Source organism: Hyla sarda, chromosome 3 (assembly GCF_029499605.1).
Source record: "Hyla sarda isolate aHylSar1 chromosome 3, aHylSar1.hap1, whole genome shotgun sequence".
Classification (NCBI taxonomy): Eukaryota; Metazoa; Chordata; class Amphibia; order Anura; family Hylidae; genus Hyla; species Hyla sarda.
The window spans coordinates 254,452,317-254,479,105 of NC_079191.1; the positions used below are offsets into that span (position 1 = coordinate 254,452,317).

The window sequence follows — 26,789 nt, forward strand, 5'->3', positions numbered from 1 at the left end:
TACACAGTGGTCTCCAAACTGTTCTCCTGTTGTTGCATAACTACAGCTCCCAACATGTCTACATGGTGTCCAAACTGTAGCGCTCCAGATGTAGCAAAACTACAATTCAAAGCATCCCAAAACAGTCCAGGCATTATGGGAGTTGTACTTTGGCAACATCTGGCCATTCAGATGTTGCCGAACTCCAACTCTCAGCATTCCTGGGCAGTCTGGGCTTCCTGAGAGTTGAAGTTTTACAACCTCTGGAGGGCTACAGTTTGGACACCACTACACAGTGGTCTCCAAACTGTTCTCCTGTTGTTGCATAACTACAGCTCCCAACATGCCCTTTCGCTTTCTGGGCATTCTGGGAGTTGTAGTTTTGCAACAACTGGAGGCACACTGGTTGGGAAACATTGTCTGTTTCCTGACTCAGTGTTTCCCAACCCGTGTGCCTCCAGCTGTTGCAAAACTATAACTCCAAGCATACACTGACAGACCATGCATGCTGGGAGTTGTAGTTTTGCAACAGCTGGAAACACTGAGTTAAGTAACAAACTCTCAGTGTTTTGCAACCAGTGTGCCTCCAGCTGTTGCATAACTACAACCCACAGCATGCCCGGACAGCCAAAGGGCATGCTGGGAGTTGTAGTTTTGCAACATCTAGAGGTTTAACCCCCCTCCCCCAATGTGAATGTACTGGGTACATTCATATGGATGGGGGTTTACAGTGAGTTTCTCGCTGCAAGTTTGAAATGCAGCAAATTTTCCGCTGCAGCTCAAACTCCCAGCGGGAAACTCGCTGTGAACACTACACAAAATAAAAAGTTAAACACTACATATACACATAACCCTACACAGTTACCTCCCCCCAATAAAAATGAAAAACGTCTGGTACGTTTCCAAAACGGAGCCTGGGAGTTGTTGCGAATCAACAACTCCCAGTATTGCCGGACAGACATTAACTGTCCAGGCATGCTGGGAGTTTTGCAACAGCTGGAGGCACCCTGTTTGGGAAACACTTTTGTAGGGTAATTTTGGTAGCAGAGGCCCTTCGGAGCCCTGTCGTATTTCACGGCAACAGTTTAGGGCCAAATAGGGGGTATTTCCGTACTCAGGAGAAATTGTCTAACAAATTTTGGGGGTCTTTTTCTCCTTTACCCCTTATAAAAAGGTAAAGTTGGGGTCTACGCCAGCATGTAATTGTAATTTTTTTTTTATTTTTTACACTAACATGCTGGTATTGCCCCATACTTTTCATTTTCACAAGAGGTAAAAGGAATAAAAGACCCAAAATTTGTAACGCAATTTCGTTGAGTACGGAAATACCCCATATGTGGACGTAAAATGCTCTGCGAGCGCACAACAAGGCTTAGGAGTGAGAGCACCATGTACATTTGAGGTGATTTGCACAGGGGTGGCTAATTGTTACAGCGGTTCTGACCTAAACGCAAAAAATAAAAACACCCACATGTAACCACATTTTGGAAACTACGCCCCTCACGAAATGTAACAAGGGGTAGAGTGAGCCTTAACACCATTCAGGTGTTTAAAGAATTTTCGGTAAAGTTGGACGTAAAAATTATTATTTTTTTTTCACTAAAATGCAGGTGTTTTCCCAAATTTTTCATTTTCACAAGGGGTAATAGGAAAAAAAAAAAACATAATTTGTAACACCAACACTCTTCTGAGTATATAAATACCCCATATGTGGATGTAAAGTGCTCTGCTGGTGCACTAAGAAGCTAAGAGGAAAAGGAGCACCATTAGTCTTTTAGCGAGAGAATGTGTCTGGAATTGAAGGCCATGTGCATTTACAAAGCCCCTATGCTGCCAGAACAGTGGGACCCCCCCCCCCCTCTCCGACATGTGACCCCATATTGGAAACTACACCCCTCAAGGAATGTAACAAGGGGTGCAGTGAGCATTTACGTCCCACAGGTGTCTGACAAATTTTTGGAACAATGTAATTTTTCATTTGCACAGCCCACTGTTCTGGTAGCACGGGGCTTTGTAAATGCACATGGTCCCTGACTTCTATTCCAACCAAATTCTCTTTCCAAAAGCTCAATGGCGCTCCTTCTCTTTTGAGCATTGTAGTTCACCCAAAGAGCACTTTACATCCACACATGAGGTATTTCTATACGCTGAAGAAATGGGGTTACAAATTTTTTTTTTGGGGGGGTCCTATTATCCCTTGTAAAAAGAAAAATATGGGGTAACATCAGCATGTTCCGAATTTAATAAAAAAATGTGATTTGTACCGAATCCGAACTTCAACTCGATTCTAAATACTGAATCTTTTCATTAGTGACACCCCTGCGATCGTCCTGTATAATGTATAGATGGAAGCAGCTTTCTCCTGCGCTCGCATTTCTGCAATAGATAGGACGATTGCAGTGAGTGTCAGAAGTGACATTTGTTGTGATATGTCCACAACTGCAAGTACTACTGCTCCCAACATGGAACGCACTCTGCTCCATGCTGGGAGCTGTAGTACCTGCATTAATAGACAGATTGCAGCGAGTGTCACTTCTGACACCGGATGCGTTCATCCTGTATAATGTATAGATGCGGGCGGCCGACCGCTCTTCTCTGATCCCACTGTAGTATGAGTATATGCGGTATCTTTACCTATTATTCATATTTCCTGCAGAGAGTTGTGAGTGGCTGGAACCATCTGGAAAATCACAGCTCTCTGCGGGAAATATGAATATATGTATATATATGGCAGTGCATAGAAGACCATAGTCAGAAGTGACATGGGCGATCTGTCAATTAGTACAGGTACTACTACTCCCATCATGGAACAGTGTGTTCCATGCTGGGAGCAGTGGTACCACCTAATAAATGTAAAAAAATAAATAAAAAAAAAAGAGTGAAAAACACACACAAACTACATTTTTATTGTTGTCAGCAACATTTTTAGTGCCCTGCCTGCCCACATAAATTGATCCCTGTTTAAAAAATTTATTAAAATTTCATTATAATAAAGATACATTTTGTTAAATTAAATTTTTTCCATCACTAGTGTATCTTTTCTTTATATTTTTTGTATTGGCGCCCTAGGAAATTTTGTTAAAAAAGGTATCACCATAATTTTTTTTGGATCGCTAAAGTTCAAATTTTCCCTGTTAATGCCTCCTAAACAGACCATTCTAATAACGGATGCAAACTGATGCAAAGGAAGAAGAATAGTGCAGAGATGCGAGCACTGTATAGAGCTGCTCTGCATTTCTGCTATATTATGAACGATCGCAACGGGTGTCAGGAGTGACACCCAGGGCGATCTGTCTATAAGTACAGGAGCTACTACTCCCATCATGGAACACACTATTCCATGACTGGAGTAGTAGTACTACCTAAAACATATGAAAAATAAATTGATTCCTGTTTAAAAATTAACATTAACAATTTTTTTTGTCTTTCAATTATCGGGAGAGGGCAGGGTCCAGAAAATTCAGCGCTCAATATTAAACATGAATGAGGAGTGCATTTCATAATTTTTTTTCTTGTGTTTGTTCTAAATAACTTTTTTTTTTCATTTTTACTTTACTTTTTTAGCCCTATTTTTAATATTGAGCTCAGAATTTTCTGGTCCCTGCCAGCTCCCGAAAATTGAAAGAAAAAAAAAAACTGTTGATGTTAATTTTTAAACAGGGATCCATTTATGTGGGCGGGCAGGGACCTAAAAATGTAGCCGACAATAATAAAAATTTAGAAAGGGGACATTAAAATGTAAAAATAATACATTCTTTATAATCATTTTTTTTACATTTTTTATTACATTGTGTTTAATAAAGTGTGTGTATGTGTGTTTCTTTTTTTCTCTCTATTTTTACATTTTTTAGGTAGTACTACTAATCCCAGCATGGAACAGACTGTTCCATAATGGGAGCTGTAGCACCTGCACTAATAGACAGATCACCCTGGGTGTCACTCCTGACATCCAATGCGATTGTCCTTTTTATTGCAGAGATGGAGCTGCTATCTCCTGTGCTCTACACTATACTCCGGCTGGCCAGTGATGTGAATAGAATTCACATCACTTATTCAAATTTCCCGCAGAGAGCTGTGATTGGCCAGATAGTTCCAGCCGCTCACAGCTCTCTGCGGGAAATATGAATAATATATATATACATATTTACGGCATATACTCATACTACAGTGGGACCAGAGAAGAGCGGCCGGCCGCATCTATACTTTATACAGGATGATTGCATCGTGTGTCAGAAGTAACACCCGCTGCCATCATTATATTAATGCAGGTACTAAAGCTCCCAGAATGAAGCAGAGTGTGCTCCCTGTTGGGAGCAGTAGTACCTGCAGTTAAGGACAGATCACAGCAGGTATCACCCCTGACACCCGATGCAATCATTCTATCTAGATGCGAGAAAGCCGCCCACATCTATACATTATACAGGAAGATCGCAGCAGGTGTCAGGAGTGACACTCAGGGCAATCTGTCTATTAGCAGAGGTACTACAGCTCCCATCCTGGAAAAGTCTATTCCATGCTGGGAGTAGTAGTTCTACCTAAAAAATGTAAAAAAAATTGAGAAAAAAGTGAAACACACACACTTTATTAAACACATTATTAAAATACATTACTAATAAAAATTTGCTGATAATTTATTTGGATCAAAACTATTTTTTCTTTTTTTAATTTGGCGAATCGCCCAAATCACATTTTTTTTAAAATGTTCTCATATCTAGTAATAGTACTAAATGAGCAAAAAGTCTAAAGGTTGGAGGAGGGGGTGAGACAGTTAATACTTATGCAATTTACTGTACAAGTGTATATAAAACTGTAATACTGCACAATTCTCAGAAGGATTAGATTGTCAAAATTAGTTGAAAGGAGGATAGCTATTAAAAATCTCGAAGACCAAGGTACAACAGAGTTCTCCGAGACACTAGTGCTCTGGGGAAAAAAATCGGTGTCCAAAAAGCGCTCTCTCCTCTGCGTCAGCTCGCAGGTATCAGATACAAATGGTGGTCATGAAAAGAAGTAGCCCGGCTCGGTGGAGTAGTTTAGTAGTTGGAGTTTATTAAAAGAAATCACAGATAACGCGTTTCGAGGGGTGGGACCCCCTCTTCGTCAGATCCAATGATTTTTTTCCCCCAGAGCACTAGTGTCTCGGAGAACTCTACCGATTGCATCCTCCAGACGTCCCGGATCCACAGGACGCCACGGTGTGAGCCGCACCTCCTAAATTGAGCCATTCCCGTTGCACCGGGAAACAAGCACTATATGGTGTTGTGCCCAGTGCACAACACCCCAAGGTGAGCAAATTTTTCACACATCTTCTGCTCAGTGTATTAAGAACTACATTTACGGCACATTGTCGCGCTATTCTTTTTGTTTCTATTTTTCCATATATCAAGTATAAGGTACAATACTTAGCTGACTAAGGATCACATGCAAGGCATGTCCTTTGGCCAGGACAGCATCTAAAGCTTGATAAATGTGTGTAGACCCAGTACGAGCTGTACCAGCTGCTATAGTGAACAATATCAGGTGATTTAGGTTAAATTAAAAGGTTTGCTGGATGGTAAAATGTTGGTTTCAAGTGCAGAAGGTCTACATAACTGTGTTTTCTACAGTGTTTATCTGTTTTTGATAAGTCATAATAATACATTATTAACAGACGTAGAACATTCAGGGGGTTAAAGTTTAGCTAAAATTGTCTTGCATTGCTTTAGCAAAATTTGGAAAAATCGAAAAGAAACAACCCCTAAAACATAACCTTTACTGATGCTTGTAAACAAAAAAAAAAAACTCATCATAAGGTAAGAGTGCTATAGTGACTTATAAAAATATAAATACATCAAAAGCTTTTCCTCATATGCCAGAAGAGTCATAGTGTATCACCTCTGACTGACTGCAATATGACCTGATTACAAATCCGCTTGAAACAAATATATATATATATATATATATATATATATATATATATATATATATATATATATATATATTCATATTTAACCCCTTAAGGACCAGGCCCATTTTGGCCTTAAAGGGGTTATCGAGGAAAAAATTTTTTTTATATATCTACTGGCTCTAAAAAGTTAAAGAGATTTGTAAATTACTTATATTAAAAAATCTTTATCCATTCAGGACTTATGAGCTTCTGAAGTTAAGGTTGTTCTTTTCTGACTAAGTGCTCTCTGATGACACCTGTCTCGGAAACCACCCAGTTTAGAAGAGGTTTGCTATGGAGATTTGCTTCTAAACTGGGCAGTTCCCGAGACACGTGTCATCAGAGAGCACTTAGACAGAAAAGAACAACCTTAACTTCAGAAGCTCATAAGTACTGAAAGGATTAAGATTTTTAAATAGAAGTAATTTACAAATCTGTTTAACTTTCTGGAGCCAGTTGATAAATATATATATATATATATATATATATATATATATATATATATATATATATATATATATATATATATAAAAAGTTTTTCCTGGATAACCCCTTTAAGGACTAGACCAATTTTATTTTTGCATTTTTGTTTTTTCCTCCTCGCCTTCTAAAAATCATAACTCTCTTATATTTCCATCCACAGACCCATATGAGGGCTTGTTTTTTGCGTCACCAATTTTACTTTGTAATTACATCACTTATTTTATCATAAAATGTAGGGCGTAACCAAACAAATATTATTTATGTGGTAAAATTGAAAAGAAAACCGCAATTTAGCAAATTTTGGAAGGTTTTGTTTTCACGTTGTACACTTTACGGTAAAAATGACCTGTTTTTTTTATTCTGTGGGTCAATTCAATTAAAAAGATACCCATGTTATATGCTTTTCTATAATTGTACCGCTTAAAAAAAATCTCAAACCATTTTAACAAAATTAGTAGGTTTGAAATTTCCCTATTTTGACTACCTATAACTCTCTCATTTTTCCATATATGAGGTGAAATGAGAGCTAAGTTTTTGTGCCATGATCTGTAGTTTTTATCAGTACCACTATTGCTTTGGTTTTACTTTTTCTACATTTTTTATATATATATTTTGGAATAAAATTTGACAAAAAAGCAGCAATTTTGGATTTTTTAAAAGATTTTTACATTTATGTCATTCACTGTATGGGATAATTAATAATATATTTTGATAGTTCAGACTTTTACGCACGCGGTGATACCAAATATGTGTATTAATTATTTTTTACGCTTTTTTGGGGGTAAAATGGGAAAAACGGACGTTTTACTTTTTTTTATTGGGGAGGGGATTTTTCACATATTTTTTACTTTTTTATTTTACATTGTTTAACTTTTTTTTTTTTTACTCTTTTTATGTCCCCATAGGGGACTATTCATAGAAATCATTTGATTGCTAATACTGTTCAGTGCTATGCATAGGACAAATCACTGATCAGTATTATCGGTGATCTTCTGCTCTGGTCTGCTCGATCTTAGACCAGAGCATAAGACCCCGGGAGACGGCCGGAGCCAGGTGAGGGGACCTCCGGCCGCCATGCTGGATCATCTGATCGCGGCATCTGAGGGGTTAATGGCGGACATCCGCGCGATTGCAAATGTCCACCATTACCGGCGGGTCCCTGGCTGCTGATAGCAGTGATCGCGGTGCTCGCGACCAAGGCAGCGCGTAAATGTACGTCATGGTGCATTAAGTACCACGTCACCATGGCGCACATTTACGTCCATTGTCGCTAAGGGGTTAATTAATATGTTAGTAGTGTGCTGATATAAGACACAACCAAGATATAAATTAAAATCCTATTCAATGTGCTTCTCCACAACTAACTATTACAGCTTTTCAGGGTATGTATGTAACAAAGAACAACTGAAAAAAAAAAAAAAACAGTAGTATAGTAAAATGTTGATTCATCAGCGACTGTTCAATAGAAATGCTGCATGTGCAAACTCCATAAAAAGACCTGTTATGCAGTATATACTGTACGTCATTAAAACCAAGAAGGACTAAAATACCACGATACTCAGAAAAGACACAAACATTTTAGGTATAACATGAAAAATAAGGACAAAAAGAAATGCAGACAATCTATATTATAAACAAAGATGGTCAAGGAACCATTATCATCCCATAGATAGTGGTCCAACAAAATTGAAAGTTCTAGTAGTTTTGGCCGTTTATATAGCATTGATGCATATTTTTCTGCTCAAAATGTCTGTGATGAGACCCTGGACCGAATAATACTGGTCTCCAAACACTATAAATAAATAAATGAATAAATACCTATAGAAAATGCAGACTGTTGATAAATAGTGATGAGCGGCATTGGCCATATTCTAATTCGCGATATTTTGCGAATTTCACGTATTCGTTATGTTTGCATATGTGAATATTCGCATATTCGCGTATTCAAGAAAGAAAACAGTGAGGGGGTGGGCAACTTTACTATTGGTTGCTAGAGATGTTGTTGATAACCTCTGACAAGTGAATCTGCATCATTCTAATTGGCCCACAAGTGAAAAGAAGGAATATGCAAATATTCACATATGGGAATATGCGCATATGGAATATTCACATATGAGAATATGCGCATGTGCGGAAAAAAAGTGAATTTTCGTCATTTCAAATATATAGCGAACATATTTGCAATATTCGCAAATTTGCGATATTCGGGATAAAAATTTGAAATGTGAATATCCGCGCCCAACACTATTGATTAACCTCTTCAGGACCCATGACGTATGCATACGTCATCACACCCTGGGTCTTAAGGACCCATGACGTATACATACGTCATGTCTTTTCCTGGTCTCTGCCGCTCACCCGGCGGAGATCGGAAGCAGATCCCTGCTGAAATCCTTCAGCAGGGATCCAGGGCAAACGCCGAGGGGGGCCATGTAGGCGTAAGGGAAATCGCCCTTGCGATCTGCGGCAATACCGGGCTGATCGGGTCTCTGGGACCCGACCGCCGGGAATTTCGCATGATCCCGGCTGTCACAGACAGCCAGGACCATGCTGAAGACTAGGAGCGAGGTGGCAAGCCTGCCACCTCCTCCGATCCCCTGCGATTCTTCGGTTAGTTAACCGACCAATCGCAGGGGGCGGTTACTTCCCCCCGCCCTGCCCGGCCCCTGGAAGTCCGGAGAGGACGGGAGGAAGACCGGAGGACATGGTGGGGGACGGGGGAGTGCTGGGGCCCGGCCCCGGTACTTACCTCGTCCATGAAGACCCGGATCCCGGCGAGGAAGATGGCGGCGGCGACAGGTGAGTAGATCTTCAGCCGCGGTCGGCCCCTCTACAGCAATGCTCGTCGCCGTAAAGCGACATGCATTGCTGTATTGGGACCCTACATACTACAACTCCCAGCATGCCCAGACAGCCCTTGGCATCTGGGCATGCTGGGAGTTGCAGTTTTGCAACATCTGGAGGTCCACAGTTTGGAGACCACTGTGCCCTTCCAGATGTTGCAAAACTAAACATTCTCAGCATGCCCTTACTGTCCAGGCATGCTGGGAGTTGTAGTTCTGTAACATCTGGCCCTTCAGATGTTGCAGAACTACAACTCCCAGCATGCCTGGACAGTTTTGGCATACTGGGAGTTGTAGTTTTGCAACCTCTGGAAGGGCACAGATTGGGAATCACTGTATTAGTGGTCTGCAAACTGTAGTCCTCCAGATGTTGTAAACTACAACTCCAAGCATGCTGGGAGTTGTAGTTTGGCAACATCTGTCTCTAAAGATGTTGCCGAACTACTACTCCCAGCATGCCTGAGAATGTTTGGGAGTTGTGGTTTTGCAACAACTGGAGGCACACTGGTTGGGAAACATTGTCTGTTGCCTAACTCAGTGTTTCCCAACCCGTGTGCCTCCAGCTGTTGCAAAACTATAACTACCAGCATGCACTGATAGACTGTGCATGCTGGGAGTTGTAGTTTTGCAACAGCTGGAGGTCCCCCCCCCCCTGTGAATGTACAGGGTACATTCACATGGGCAGGGGGCTTACAGTGAGTATCAGGCTGCAAGTTTGCGATGCAGCAAATTTTGCGCGGCAGCTCAAACTCGCAGCGGGAAAATCGCTGTAACCCCCCCTGCCCGTGTGACTGTACCCTAAAAACACTACACTACACTAACACAAAATAAAATAAAAAGTAAAAAACACTACATATACACATACCCCTACACAGCCCCCCTCCCCTCCCCAATAAAAATGAAAAACGTCTGGTACGCCACTGTTTTCAAAATGGAGCCTCCAGCTGTTGCAAAACAACAACTCCCAGTATTGCCGGACAGCCGTTGACTGTCCAAGCATGCTGGGAGTTTTGCAACAGCTGGAGGCACCCTGTTTGGGAATCACTGGCGTAGAATACCCCTATGTCCACCCCTATGCAAATCCCTAATTCAGGCCTCAAATGCGCATGGCGCTCTCACTTCGGAGCCCTGTCGTATTTCACGGCAACAGTTTAGGGTCACATATGGGGTATCGCCGTACTCGTGAGAAATTGCCTTACACATTTTGGGGGGCTTTTTCTCCTTTCACCCCTTATGAAAAGGTGAAGTTGGGGTCTACACCAGTATGTTAGTGTAAAATAATAAAAATGTTTACACTAACATGCTGGTGTTGCCCTATACTTTTCATTTTGACAAGAGGTAAAAGGGAAAAAAGCCCCCCAAAATTTGTAATGCAACTTCTCCCAACTACGGAGATACCCCATATGTGGGCGCAAAGTGCTCTGGGGGCGCACAACAAGGCTCAGAAGGGAGAGTGCACCATGTACATTTGAGGTGATTTGCACAGGGGTGGCTGATTGTTACAGCGGTTTTGACAAACGCAAAAAAAAATAAAAAATCCACATGTGACCCCATTTCGGAAACTACACCCCTCACGGAATGTAATGAGGGGTGCAATGAGAATTTACACCCCACTGGTGTCTGACAGATCTTTGGAACAGTGGGCTGCGCAAATTAAAAATGTTGTACAGCCCACTTTTCCAAAGATCTGACAGACACCAGTGGGGGGTAAATGCTCACTGTACCCCTTGTTACGTTCCTCAAGGGGTCTAGTGGGGGTTACGTGGGGGGTTATTTTCCTGTTCTGGCACCATTGGGGCTTCCTAAATGCGACAAGCCCCACGAGCAAAATTTGCTCTCAAAAAGCCAAATATGACTCCTTCTCTTCTGTGCATTGTAGTTCGCCCGTAGTGCGCTTCAGGTCAACTTATGGGGTACCTCCATACTTGGAAGAGATGGGGTTACAAATTTTGGGGGGTATTTTCTGCTATTAACCCTTGCAAAAATTTGAAATTTGGGGGGGAAACACACATTTTATTGAAATTTTTTTAAATTTTTTTTACATATGCAAAAGTTGTGAAACACCTGTGGGGTATTAAGGCTCACTTTTTTCCTTGTTACGTTCCTCAAGGGGTATAGTTTACAAAATAGTATGCCATGTGGTTTTCTTTTTCCTGTTCTGGCACCATAGTGGCTTCCTAAATGCAACATGCCCCCAAAAACCATTTCAGAAAAACGTACGCTCCAAAATCCCCTTGTCGCTCCTTCCCTTCTGAGCCCTCTACTGTGCCCGCCGAACACTTTACATAGACATATGAGGTATGTCCTTACTCGAGAGAAATTGGGCTACAAATATAAGTATACATTTTCTCCTTTTACCTCTTGTAAAAATTCAAAAATTGGGTCTACAAGAACATGCGAGTGTAAAAAGTGAAGATTGTGAATTTTCTCCTTCACTTTGCTGCTATTCCTGTGAAACACCTAAAGGGTTAAAATGCTGACTGAATGTCATTTTGAATACTTTGGGGGTGCAGTTTTTATAATGGGGTCATTTGGGGGCTATGAAGACCCTTCAAATCCACTTCAAACCTGAACTGGTCCCTGAAAAATTGTGATTTTGGAAATTTTGTGAAAAATTGGAAAATTGCTGCTGAACTTTGAAGCCCTCTGATGTCTTCCAAAAGTAAAAACTCGGCAATTTTATGATGCAAATATAAAGTAGACATATTGTACATGTGAATAAAATAAAATAATATTTGGAAGAGCTTCAAAGTTAGAAAAATGCAAAATTTTTTAATTTTTCATCAAATTTTGGGATTTTTCACCAAGAAAGGATGCAAGTTACCAAAAAATTTTACCACTAAGTTAAAGTAGAATATGTCACGAAAAAACAATCTCGGAATCAGAATTATAACTAAAAACATTCCAGAGTTATTAATGTTTAAAGTGACAGTGGTCAGATGTGCAAAAAATGGCCGGGTCCTAAGGTGTAAAATGGCTGGGTCCTTAAGGGGTTAATAGCTCTTCCAGACATTACAGGGAGATAGAGTCCTGGATAGCAGTGAAAGAGACAGGAAACTGATTATGGACCAAGTCTGTCCAGACACAATTACCAGCATGCAGAGATGCTGAGATTTTGAAAAATATGTACAGTATCTATTCACATGTACAACTCCTTGCCAAAACATGCAGACTATCTCAACTCCACCCCACTAGAATAGGTGGCTCTAGTTTTCCAGAGTCAGAAGAGAACATGTTACTCTTTATCTCCTGTCACACCACATGAGGAGACTGCCATAGTGAGTCTAGGTCAAGCTAAAGTCAGACTTCACTAGTCTTTTCTGCAAGCAAACTCAACTTGTTTGCCCAGCCTACCATCTTGCTGCAAAGAGTAAAGTTACTCTTCAGAAAAACAATCAGAAGTCACCAAAAGAAGGGGCTAACAGCAAAAATAGGTTGTACAACTGCTTTATTGAAAATACTAAAGTTTTGTTTTGCCTCGTGTCATGTAAGGCTATTTTCACACTGCCGCTAAGCTCCATTGAAGGTAATTTCATTACAATATGACAGGAGTTGATCAGAGAAAAATTACTGCATGTCCGGTTTCTCTGCTCTACTCGTCCAATATAACCGACACCCGACGGACCCCATGAAAAGTCAATTGGAATCCTTCAGGACTCTGCAGTGCCTGGGCTCCAACCTTTCATGGTACGTTAAGCAAAAAAAAAGAGCCTGACAGACCCTTAACTGGACTGAGTATAGTGGCAGTGTAAAACTAGCCTTACCAGTGCCTCACCTGTTAAATCAGGGGAATGTCTCCTGGATACCCATTCAGAGGGTGGTTTATAGAGTTTTTCATAACAGTAAGGGAAGTGTATTTCTAAGCCCCATTCAATGTATTTGTATTCTTTTGATCAGTAAACTTTACAATTGTTCACTAAAACCCTGGCTATCAGAATTTATTTATTTTTTCTCCCTGGACTTTGTTTAAGTGGAACAGCTTCATTTGAAAAGTACATTGTGGGGTTCACAGAGGAACTCATGTCACTACCTCTAGATGGCACGTGCTCCATTGAAATGAATGGAGCGCATGCTATCCAGCGGTGGATGACACGTGCTCCTGACTGAGCGGGACGTGGTTCGTTCAGGAGGTCGCGGGAGGCCCCAGCAGTTGGACCACACGCATTCAGCTATTTATTCCCTATTCTGTGGCTAGGGGATAAGTTAATTTTGGCCACAGTACTCCTTTAAAGGGGTATTCCAGGCAAAAACTTTTTTTTATATATCAACTGGCTCCGGAAAGTTAAACAGATTTGTAAATTACTTCTATTAAAAAATCTTAATCCTTCCAATAGTTATTAGCTTCTGAAGTTTTCTGTCTAACTGCTCAATGATGATGTCACATCCCGGGAGCTGTGCATTATGGGAGAATATCCCTTGCATTATGGGAAAAAATCCCCATAGGAGCTGGACAGCTCCCGGGACGTGAGTCATCAGAAAGCAGTTAGACAGAAAACAGTAACTTAACTTCAGAAGATAATAACTATTGGAAGGATTAAGATTTTTTAATAGAAGTAATTTACAAATCTGTTTAACTTTCCAGAGCCAGTTGATATATAAAAAGAAGTTTTGCCTGGAATACCCCTTTAAGTAAAAAGACTTATCAGGGACTTCTACCCTCATCAAACCAGCTCATAACATTATCATTACAATCCCCCTGTAAGCCACCACAGACACTTTTTGGGGAGCTGAAGAGTGTCATGGGTGAATAAAGTTATTCTACTCCTGCAGTAAAAAATGTGAAGTGCATCCTTCATTGTTGTACTTGTACTGAACTGTCGGCTGACTTTTCCTTACTTAGACAACATGGGAATGACAGCTAGACTGGATATAATTAAGGATAAACTATTGTTATAGTAAAAGACCTTTTAAATATATCACTGCTAGATCTAAAATCAATAATAATTTGTATGATAAAAGTGCTGAAATCTGCTAAATTATAAAGCCAGACACTGATTCATTGAACACAACATTTGTTACCATGAAATGTCAGTCAAGCTTTTGTGTCACTATTTAATATCCAGGAAGGCATTCGTTGGACAATAACTAATGAATGTTTCAATAATTGGGTTACCAATGAAAAACACTGATAAAGCATTGTACCTCACTATAAATAATGCAAGTTAGAATTATTAGAAGTGCACTTATTAGGATATTATTGTATTTAGATTATTTTATTTTATTTTACTACATGCATTCAATTTTCTTATTCTTTTATATCATTCCGATTTTCTGTAGAAAGTCCTGTAGATATAATGGAGAGTATATGGGGACATCAAGATTTGATTACCAACCATGGCTTAAAGGGGTGAAAGAAAACCAACTTTGTAGATAATGAAGGTTGATAATGAGTTGATCAGTTAGAGGTGTCATATATTGCAGAAGAGTCAGAATGAACTGGAGGTAATGAGCCTGGTATTCCAAGGGGCGGTAAGTTGCAGAGTTCTGAGAAATGTAAATCTGTCCCTAGTGTCAGTCATATTATATAGTATACATAATGAGGGTTAAAGGTAATAATAAAGAAGTGGGCAGATTTTTGATCTTGAATTAAGTAAATTAATTAGAGTAATTATTTCTCTGCTACTGATGTGACAGGAGATGGAGCCAATAGTTAAACTTGTTAGTGGCAAAGTGGTTGGAAATTCCACATTCCAGTCTCTCAAAAAAGACTTTAGGAATAGTGTTGAGCGCAAATATTCGAAATGCTAATTTTTACCGCATTTCACAAATATTTAGAATATAGTGATATGTATTTGTAATGACAAATATTCTTTATTCTTTGTTTTGTCTTTTTTGCGAATATGCAAATATTTGCTGATATGCAAATATTCTCGAATATCGGCACTTACAGTCAGAGCACACTGATCCCTTCCTTCTTTTAGGTGAACGATATAATCACGCATGCGCACTATGCAAATTTAATTCCGAATTTTTGCATGAAAAAAAAATAGAACATAGCAAATATGCAAATTTTGTGACTATAGGACAAATATTCGTCCATATATTTGCAAAATATTGCGAATTGGAATATGGCCTATGCCGCTCATCACTATGTAGGAATTTGTGGTTGTAAGAAAAGTCACTCTAGCTTGAACAGGTCCAGTTGGTGGGCTAAGAGACTGTGCTGTTCTGAGAACATAGTAGGAGACCTAGGATATACACCATTCCAAGCAGAAGGTATGGAAGAACTGTTCTTGATGTTCAGAGCTTTGAGCTCCATTTTTTGCGATCACTAAAGGGTTCTGTTTGCCAAAGCCAGTGTTGAAGCCATCTGGATAGGAAATAAAGGAGGTAGGAAGTAGACTGCCATATGTCGACTCCACCTAGTCGACATAAGTGAGATGACCGACTTGTCTTTTGTTTTTAACTGCCTTCATAGAGAACCTGATTCTAACTGTGTTTCCCCATTCCATGGTTGAAAAACCATGCCCTACTCTTTGCCATGCCCCCTCTTCCAACCATTGTACAGATTACAATTTTTTACATATTAATGGTGTTTATTCCTCTTCTAACAGCTCTCTAGGTAAGGCATCTATGCATTTGCCAATAATAACTTTGTTAGTTCCTGGAGTCCTCTTGATTCTTGTCAGAATTTTTTTTGGCACATTACAACTTCATTACATTCAAATTAATTCAATCAACAGAAGAGAGAACTTAATGGATGTAATGAACGTCTCCCATTTATTAGATTCACTCTTCATTAGACTGATTAGAAGAAAGGACTTCTGTCTCGAAAAGTTATGCAAAGCAATACGTGATTATTATTAGTTCAGTTCTCAACCAAAAAGTGATTGCAAAAATTGCAGATTTCTATATATTCTTGTAGAATTGCATTATTCAGCTATAAAGGTTTCAATAATTTCCAATGGCTCAATAAACATATTTGTTCTCAGTGAGTACTAGATTTTCTTGACAACTGCATGCACTAACGTTTATCAAAAATTCCTTAGACCACATGGCAGAGCCTCTACAACAGTACACAGAATCCATATTGTTCCTCTGTATGGTGGCACAAGCCATGTTTTTTTATACGTATTCGAAAAAACGTAACTTGAATGACCTCTTTAAACAAAGATGGTATCGTTGAATCCTATAGACTGCTGTGGGTCCTATATCACAGCTGTTTTGAACTCAGAGCTGTAAAGACATTTCTACTAAGTGTTATATAAATACAAGACATAAGCACCACCTCCAGACAATTCAATACAGTTGAGCTTACATTGGGACTCTCAAAAGAAAGCTGGTTTACCATTACTTGTCAGACGTTTTTTTTTTTTATCATCCTTAAAGGATCATGCATAATAAATGATCTTCTGTGATCTAAAACTTATCCCCTACACTTTGGATAGGGATAAGTTTAAGATGTGGGGGGCCCGACTGCTGGGATCCCGGCAATCTCCTGCACAGGCCCCCTGCTCTCCCTGGGAATGGAGAGTCATGACCCCCGCACAAAGCAGCAGCCGACACTCTCCCTCCATATATATCTATGGGAAAGCCGAGACAGCTGAATGGCTCTCTTATAGAGATATATGGAGGGGGTGTGTCGACCACTGCTTTGTGTGGGGATTGGCACGCCCCGTTACCCGGGAGAGCAGGGTGCCCATGCAGGAGATCTAAAATGTACCCCTATCCAAAGAATAGGAGGATAAGATTTTATGCATGACATATCTCCTTTAAGTGTACACTGTAAAATGATGCATCAATCTCTCTTTTTCTTTTTGCCCTTTTTTGATTGTTTAAACATCAACATACTATGAAAAATATTACTTATAGTACTGTTTGTTTAGTGTGGTTAAAAAATGCATTATTTTATTTAAACTAAAGCAAAATCCTTGAACAATATCACATAATCCAATAACATACCTTTTTTAGAGGGCAGTGAAGGTGCTACTGCTTTTGCTGGGGAAATTGCAGGAGTCATTGGCTGCTTACCAGCTGTGATAGATAAAAAGTATATAATCAATTACAGGAAAACTTCTCAAGGTTTCTATCTTTATTTCTGTGCATATCTGAAAAAAAATATCAAAGTGCACTTATGTAACATTTCCCATAGAAAGGTTAAATATTAAGGGCTAGAATACTACTTAAAAGATATTCTCCATCTGAATTTATTTTAAGAGTTTAATGTGACAGTAAGGTTGCCTGTCAAGCTTCTTTTTTCATGTTCTGCCCTCGCTTCAGTGGAAGCTCTGCCTTGAAAGAAACACATTGGTTGCTAGGGATGCACTAGATGGCTGTCAAAATAAAGAAAAAAGTAGTTTCTAAGCAGTGTATCCCTAGAAACCAGTCTTTTTTACATGGCTTTTAGGCTTTGTTACTCTCTTTTAATCTAAAGATAGATTGACACAGTACTGGTAGAAGAAAAAAGTTAACTTAGCATGCCTACTGTCAATCCATGATATGTCCAATCCTGGACTACTCATCAGATTTTTTGAAAAATTATTTTCGGGGTCTTTCTTTATTAATAAGTCTCACACACACACACACACACACACACACACAAACACAAGCATAATACAATTGCAACTTCTTACTACCTACAAGTTGTATGAAGCTATAATAAAGATATATAGACTTCTATGGACTCTTTGTACCTTCAGATACCATTGACTTCATGCAGAGGCACGTACAGACTTTATCAGTAGGACATGCTCAGCACCATGTAGGAAAACTGTACCAATAGCGCCATAGTTCAAAGCGTCAGGGACTTTGACTTGTACAGCATCCTGTATGAATAGTTGTTTAGATCACAGCTGGAGGGACACTCGATTTTGGAAAGTGGGGCAGCATTCAAGCCATGCCATTCTGATATCACCCCAGAGTTAAAAATAAGAACTTGGAAATATAGGAAATTGGAAAATTTCATTAAAGATAATGTTTAAGTAATTTAACAGGGCCATCAAACAAAAAGGACTAGCTGAGTTTTTTTAATGCAATATTAACCCTTAAAAGGGAATATGTTGCCTATTTTTTTTTTTTTTTTTATTGATTAGAGTCAGATATTGAAGTACATTCTTTTTTTCTAATTCTTTTCTATTTTCTGATTGTATTTGTTTTGTACATTATTGCAAGGGCAGCCAGTTTTTAACAGCATTTACAGATATGCTTAAAGGGATACTCCAGTGGAAACCTTTTTTTTTTTTTAAATCAACTGGTGCCAGAAAGTTAAACAGATTTGTAAATCACTTCTGTTAAAAAATCTTAATCATTCCAATACTTTTTAGGGGCTGTAAACTAAAGAGAAATCCAAAAAAAGAAATGCATTTCCTCTGATGTCATGACCACAGTGCTCTCTGCTGACCTCTGCTGTCCATTTTAGGAACTGTCCAGAGCAGCATATGTTTGCCATAGGGATTTTCTCCAGCTCTGGACAGTTCCAAAATGGACAGCAGAGGTCAGCAGAGAGCACTGTGGTCATGACATCAGAGGAAATGCATTTCTTTTTTGGATTTCTCTTTAGTATACAGCCCCTAAAAAGTACTGGAAGGATTAAGATTTTTTAATAGAAGTGATGTACAAATCTGTTTAACTTTCTGGCCCCAGTTGATTAAAAAAATTTTTTTTTTCCACGGGAGTACCCCTTTAACAGCAAACACCACAGACCGAGGTAACAACAGTCAGGATATTTCCCAATGACATGAATGGGAAAGGTTACTGTGAACTTTTCAGAGGTTATTTCAAAGGAGGAAAGGCTAGGCGGTGAATATCATCTATTGTAAATGCATGCTATATCTAAATACTGGTGTCACATTTCACTGTACTCCTGTCTGTGATAGTAAGGAGGATACTGCTACAAAGTGGTCTGCACAGAACAGGAAGTCTCGGATTAATATTAGACCTAGTGGCAAGACTAAAAACTGCATGATTCCATGATTAATTTATAATAAAGAGCCATACCTTTTTATTGTTTCATCAATGGAACCATATAAGGGCTCGTTTTTTCATTTTTTGTGTAACCAGTTGTATTCCGTAGATGTTCTTACATTTAAAAAAAAAATTCTGGGTTGTGATATAAACCCCTCCCCCCCCCCCCCCCCCCCCCAAAAAAAAAAAGAAAAAGAAAAAAAAAATGTCAATTGTTTGTTTACCCCATTGACCATGCAGGATTAAAAATTTTAATTTATATTATATAATATATTAAATAATATTTTGGACAATTTCACTAGCAATGATACTAAATAGTTTTTTTTTTTCCCCCGCTTATATTTATTTCAAAGATAGTAAAAGGGTAATCATTTTAATTGGGGATTTTTTTTTAAATATTTGTAAAAAAAAATTTACACTATTTCAGCCCATCTAGGGGATGCTTGTAATCAATAAAAAGATAAGCAGACCAATCTGTCATGTTAGGCTGCTTTGAAAACTGATTAGTACCCGGGGGTGCCGATTGGACCATTGGGCAACCAATGATGCATGTCAAAACTGCTTAAATGGAGCAATTACTATTGATCGCAGCATTAAAACTGTTAAATTACTGCCAACTATGTTGGTCATTACTGCCTGGTTTCACTGCAGATAGCAGCCGGTGCCCACCAGGTATGGAGCGGACTCACCTCCTGAGCCAGCTCTTAACTTACTCAATGCCCAGCTGGGGAACATGTATAGCAGCTGGCTATAATCAGGTTAAAACAATTGTAAAGTAGTGAAAAATGTATAATAATAATCTTTTTTTCAAGAGCCAAGCCAATGTTTCTGTACTTAGGTTCCAGGAGATTTTACAAGTTGCATTAATTGTCACATTATATCAGGAGATGTTTTTTTTTCTCAAAGTCAGGTTTACTCTTTATTCTCTGCTATACTTCTTGGAATAATACATTGACAGCCATCCTGGTGTCTAACCATGTAAATAATGTATGACTGCTTTATAGAGCTACAGCCACACTCTAAGCACATACAGTACAACCTGGATGATGATGCATATATTAAGCTAAAACTCATCATTTGCTTGCCATTTGCAAGTTTGCAAAATCAATGTTTAAATGAAAACATAACATAAGTAATACCTGGTAATAAGTAAAATCTTATGATTCTCAGATGTTAACAGTTTCTTTTCCTTCATTTTAGAAAAGAGGAAATACAAGTGTAAAATGAAAATGTTCAAATTTTCCAGTATTTGCTTTAAATTAAATATAGTATCAGTAGGACTTTATGGGGGAGATTTATCAAAACCTCTGCTGAGGAAAATTTGCAAAGATACCCATGGCAACCAATCAGATTGATTCTTTCATATTATGGAGGTCTTGTTAAAAATGAAAGAAGCGAGCTGATTGGTTGCTATAGACAACTGGGCAATTTTTCCTCTAGACAGGTTTTGATAAATATCCCCCTATGTTTCTACAAAATCCAAGGAAACTTACGCAAAGAGTCACACCTACGCTTTTCTTCACCCTAGGTTAAGATTCAATTCACTGCCAAAGTCCTATACTTCGTACTGTAGTACTGTAAATACCCTGGCCAAGGCAGAGTTGTTTGTTGGCACCATGACTACCTTCCCCTATCCAGGGTACATATCTAACAAGCTCGCTCCTAAGCTAAAATCCTGCTTGTGCTACACAACCTTTTAATATGCCTTTTTGGTATCTTAATTGACTGTATTTACTAAATCTTCAAAGCAGCAGCACATAGTTTATTTAGTTGTTTCCTATGTTTTATAGCCATCGATACTCTATAAGGAGGCTTACCAATGGTATGGTTAGTAAAAATGTCTATTAGATATCAGTAAGTAAATTGAGAAAGAGATATCCTTTTTTAGTCTATTGCTTTTCTTTGCTTCATTTTATTGCAGGTAAGATGAATCTGCTTCTAACTTCTCTAGTTAATAACAAATTTCATTAGTCAAAGCCTTTCCAAAGCCATCAGCCAATAGTCAGTATCTCATGAGTTTTCTTTTTATCAAAACAGGAATCAGATATATATTCCTCAATAAAATACAATATTTGGAAAGACAAAAAATAATGAAGTAAAGATTGTGATATAAATATCCTTTATAAGTCTTCAAAGTAAAACTGGATTGCGAGAACTTCTGTAATATTTTAAGAAAAACTACTGTATGCACCAACAGAATACATTTATCAGCACTAACATTAAGGGTAGGGTCAAGCACATAGCAAATCCGAAACATATTTGACACTGCGGATGCACTATGGACAGTCCCTAGAGTGTGCCTCCTGTTGTGCCCGTGCATCCTGCTTTGTCTGCTCATCGCTTCCAATCCTCCACTACTAGCACACAGGGGTCTACGAGTCACACACTCATGCGCTGTGTACTCACAGACATCACGGTCGATTTCCCTGCTTCCTGAACTAGGCAGAGAGTGGTCGCAATGTCTGTGAGTCTGCACAGACATTGTGGACATCGTGTGTCTGCTCGTAGTGGCGGATTGCTACTGAGAGCAGACAAAGCAGGATGTACCGCAAGAGGCATATGCTAAGGATCGTCAGTAGCGAATCCGCAGCGTCAAATACCCTGCGGATGCGCTATGTGTGACCCTACCCTAAAACTTCCTGCCTAACCATGGGTAGGTCCCCCTTATGCCACTAAAGTTTCAGTGGAGTGGTAATGGGCATGCTTAACTGCTGTTCCATTCAATACGTTTTTCTAGAATATCTCAGAGTTGCTTGATCAGAGTGAACTGGGAATTTTGGAGGTCAAGCAAACACCTTTTCATGTTCCTGATCAATTTTTGAAGTGTGGCAGGGGGCATAATCCTCCTGAAGTGCATCACTTCAATCATGGAAAAATACTACTACCATGAAATAATCTACTTGTTTTGCAAGTAGTACATGTCAAAGTAGCATAACATCCGCAATAATATTTGCTTGAAGCTTGAATCACACACATTTTTATGCAGTTAATACTTTAAAATCTAGAAGTGAGAAAGGAAGGAGAAGTATTGGGATGGATTTTCATGCAGTTTATTTATTTATTTTTTTATTTGCATTGCCATATTGCCATTGCGGACAGTGATTTTTGTTGTTAATTCAAAAACTCTGCTGTAGCCAGGTGTTACCTCAAGTACTGTGGTGTTAGCTTTTTTTATTTGAGATTTGTGGTGTTTTTCTCCCTATAATGTGGCATGTTTTGCTCAGCTTTTTAAAAAGCTGAAAAAATAGCATGTGCAAAGTAGGCCTAGAGAGAATACTTTGGCTCAATAAATTTTCAAAAAAATTTAAAATCGCACTAAAAACTGCATTAAAACTGCATCAAAAACTGAATCTATAATTCCACCTCAAAGCAGTAAAAATAATACTTATCACTGGGTTATATGCTGCAAAGAATTGTTTTTCCCATTAAATTAATTTGAATAAAAATTCAATTGTTTTATATAACTGACTTCCTGCTTGGGCAGATGGAAACCCTGGGAGTTGTAGTAGCATATCAGCAACAATCAAACATTGCCTCTCCGTTGTACTATCAAAGATACATAAAGATTCGTAATGTAGTGTGCTCTCCACAAATCAGAAATAATGCCTCTCCGCAGACCTCAGTATCAGCCAAGAGTTAAAGCAGATACTATAATGTGCTATTTATGAGCTGTATATTCACAGGTCTAAAATCACTCACAGTTTATTTAACCAACATTACAGCTGTATACCATTTCCAATTCACTTTTTTTGTAACCTTGTGCTGGGAATTCTCATCTAGAAAATCATATTTCATGTCACATACAGAGGTCTGTTTTCTCATTTATACCCACCCATGCAGATAAATTCATCCTTGGCCAAGCCAGATTATTAGTTGTTCTGCTGTCTACCCAGCAGCAGTAAAATCAGGCGCCCTGCGATAATAAACGTTTCTCGCTTCTTTCCTGTGCTATGGCGTGAAAGAACAGAAAAACCTATACATCTTAGGATCTTTGATTCTTGGGCTTACAAGGAGAAACCTTTCGATGAAAACTCCACAGACGTTAATGGTATTTTCTATAAAAAGTTGATTGTTTCTCTGGAAACTTGAGTAAAATGCGTTCCTAAAGAGACTATAGAAGATGATTATATTTTTGTTAACACTGAGAATCGCGCCGCCAAATGTCTCATTACTTGGTGAATGCAGGAAAGACAATAAAAACATATTGAATGTTCTAAACATTAATAGTCAATACATCCTCTACATCTTCATTTTGGTTTATTTCCCATTAAGCAGAAAATATATAGCATGATAATTATGTGAAGGAGCAGTACGGAAACAACATATTCTTTTCCCGTAATGTAGTATAATGAGATTGCAGACATTGGTCCTATGGTGAATCTCAAATTGAAAGCTGTAAATGTTAAACTTGTTGAGGCATGAGCAATAAGAATATTTGAGACAGCATTTGAATCCAAAAGTTATTCCTGTAATTTCTTAGCAAATGACCATCCATATGTTTTTAGAATTACAAAGCGAAGCCTCTAAAAAAAATAATCATGATTTGTATCCTTTCTTTTTGAAGATAGTGAAACTTAGATTTACCGTCATAACTCAGTAGGCGGGTTTTGAGTTTAATAAAAAAAAAACTTGTGCACAAAACCTAATAAGTTACATAAAGTTTAAAAAGGATGCACAAGCGGTAGAAGACATAAATCAATGAACACATTTTTTTTTTTTTTTTTTGCAAAAATAACTTTTATGCAGACAATCAATGTAACAAACCCCTTGAATGAGTGACTGGCTCCTGGACCCACACCAAGGAATTATAATACCTAGTGACACTCTTGTTCCTGTTATTGCCCCATCTTTACTCAGAACTGATCCATTCCCCCTGCACTCCTTCCACTGAGTGCAGCTGAACGGATAGGTTGGGGAGCAGCCACTTGCTGCTCTATCCTATTAGACACTGTTCTCTCACCCCATCCCCCTGCATCTGATAATGATTGTTCACCCTATTCGCCCCCTGCCCATGTATCTTCCTATAGTTTCTATTTAGTCCTGTGCTCTCTCCAGCTGAACTGTTAGGAGCCCTATTAACCTTCTGTCAGGCCCTGGACTTCAGTTTTGCGGCCTCCCCCCCCCCCCCCGGGTGCCACTTCCATGATACCACCCCTAGGTTGAGAGTTGGACAGGCTCCTACTCTGTGTTTGACCCTTATGACCTCTTCTCTTAGTCCCTGTGCACCCGTTCTCTTATGGGTGCTATACAGGCTCTCCCTTCCCCCTTCTTTTTTTTTCTTCTCACTCTTTTTTCTGTCTCCCATCAACCTGTAGAATGGTCCCCAGCAGAGCCTTGACATGACTTCTTCTGGTTGTGACTGCTGCCACAAGAATCCCTACCTAGTTCTTTTGTTTGGTCTCCCTGCTCCTCTCTACTAGGACTTGTTGTTATGTCACTATTGCTGAAGGGAGTAACCTCCTGTTTGGTGCTCTGGCCCCGTCAACCTTTGTATAGTTTGCTAAAATCTTTTTAAAAAATTACTATTGAAATATAGGCAACAAAGTTATCTGTTCACACTAAGCCACACCTCTTCATGTGCAAAAATACAAAAAAGATGAAGCAAGTGAAAGTTGCAAAAAAGCACAGAACAATTCTAGATAAGGTGCACAGCTTTTCAAGTCAGAAAATGTGCACCTATAAGTCTAAGATTTGGTTAATGAATGAATAGCAAATGGACATGGAAAGACTTTCTGACATTGACTAGAGATAAAGAAAAATTTGGGCTGCAGGATTTTCAACAAGTGTAGTTTTGCTTAAATCTTGGACTAAAATAATGACATTTCTTTTATCCCGAATTTTGCGGTTTTTTTTTGTTTTTTTTAAATAATTGTAATGACTTTTTAGAATTAACATCACTAATGATACATCCAAATATACCCAATTTGATTATAAAATGTGTATAAATGATCAAATTTGTCTATGGAAATTATAGCAGTCAGAGATACCATGACAAGTAACATGTAAAGCTGGATTGAGCATGTGGAACAATAATTGCCTCTTAGATTGTTAGATGATAGTGAAAATGTTCATTTATTTATTACATTTTTAATGTCTCATATTTTTACACCAAGACCGCGACCGGTATAAAGAAGAAATGTCATAAGGCATCTGTAAGGGATATGACATACTAGTGAACTTTTATTGTTGAAAAAAAAATTATCCATAGGGCACTGTGGTGACCATTCAGCTGAATAATAACTACCAAGCAGCCCCAATCCTGGCGGCATAGAAGGTGTACATTGGGAGGTCTTGTTGTTTTATTAACAATTCTGCTGCCCGATGTGCTCTTCCTTTAGACAGATGGCTTGTTTACTCTATAAAACAAAATAAAGGGCCTGTACATATGTTTTTAATTCACTAACTGATTTATGTATTTATGGTTATTAAAGCCCATTAAAGGAAATAAGAGTTTTTATTCTTAACAGGATTTGGCAGTTGAGCTGTGGTTGTTGTACAAGGGAGATCGTCTCACCTCTGCAAGTGATAAGACGACCATTGATGTGAAATGGAATCTCTTTATTTGCTGTTTACTGAAAACGTAATAAATTAGAGGAAAAAATAAAAACTGAGGAAAATACAGACGCTATATGGGCAGGAATTACAGAACAATTGAGAGTGAATTATCATTGCGTCATAGTTAGGCTATTTACTTCATCAGCTGATTCCGTAACATTACGTGTCCCAGAGCACTTGCGCCACTCTGCTCTTCATATTCTTCTGCTTCCCGTGCTTGCCTTTAGTGAGCGGTGTTCCCTCAGACTTCTCCCATCCCGTCATTCAGTCTGTGATGTGCTGTTATCTGCCGGTGACCTGTACTATCCTCTGCCTCCCTCTGGCCATCCTGATACGTCAGTTCCTCTAATTACATATTCACCCCACTGCCTGTGGGTGGTACTCCAGCATTTCTCCCAGCCTGCTTGAGGTAGTGATTACTCTCATACTACATTGAAATTCCTTCCTTTTATCCCTATTAACAAGCAATAAACTTATTAATCCTTCCTTTTCTCCTCAGGTTTTCTTCCCCTACGTTCCTTACATTTATTTTTTTACTCTCCCTAATACAAAATGACATCAGAAGTGGCGCTGTAGCTTAGTTGGTTAAAGCGCCTGTCTAGTAAACAGGAGATCGTTAGTGTTAGCACATCGTACCTGGAACCTTGCAGGTGCCTTTTGGCCCACAGGGAAAGGGTTTGGATTGTTGGGGAGCCTCTCTCCTTTCGGAGAAGGGCTTGCGATAGACCGCATCGTCGTGCACGTTTTTTTGTGTGAACACTTGCACTTGGGTGATTTGAGAGCACGTACCTCGGCTTTCAATAAAAAAAAAAAATGAGTTGCAAACACCCCGGGTACTGCTGCTCTGGCAGGGTACCTACCATTATCGGCTCTGCGGGCAGATACCTTGGCTAATGCCAACGGGGATGCAGGGAGCATTTGTGGTCCCTTAGTAGCCTTGGCGAAAAGGGACATTGAACCTGGAACCTCGCAGGTACCTTTTGGTCCGGAGGTGAAGGGTAAGGTTTGTTGGGGGGGCCTCTCTCCTATCGGAGAAGGGCTTGCGATAGACCGCATCCTCTGTGCACGTTTTTTTTTTTTTTTGTGTAACACGTTTGCAC

General features: G+C 39.1%; 1 protein-coding gene across 1 annotated transcript in view; it reads right to left on the minus strand.

Annotated features, from left to right (window-relative positions):
* The window catches only part of TRDN (triadin), a 408,805-nt gene that overhangs the window by 173,910 nt on the left and 208,106 nt on the right, over nt 1–26,789 (minus strand). Inside the window, exon 20 of the mRNA XM_056563602.1 lies at nt 17,134–17,205. Within this exon, the coding sequence (XP_056419577.1) occupies nt 17,134–17,205 (72 nt within the window). The remainder of the gene's footprint in view (nt 1–17,133; nt 17,206–26,789) is intronic.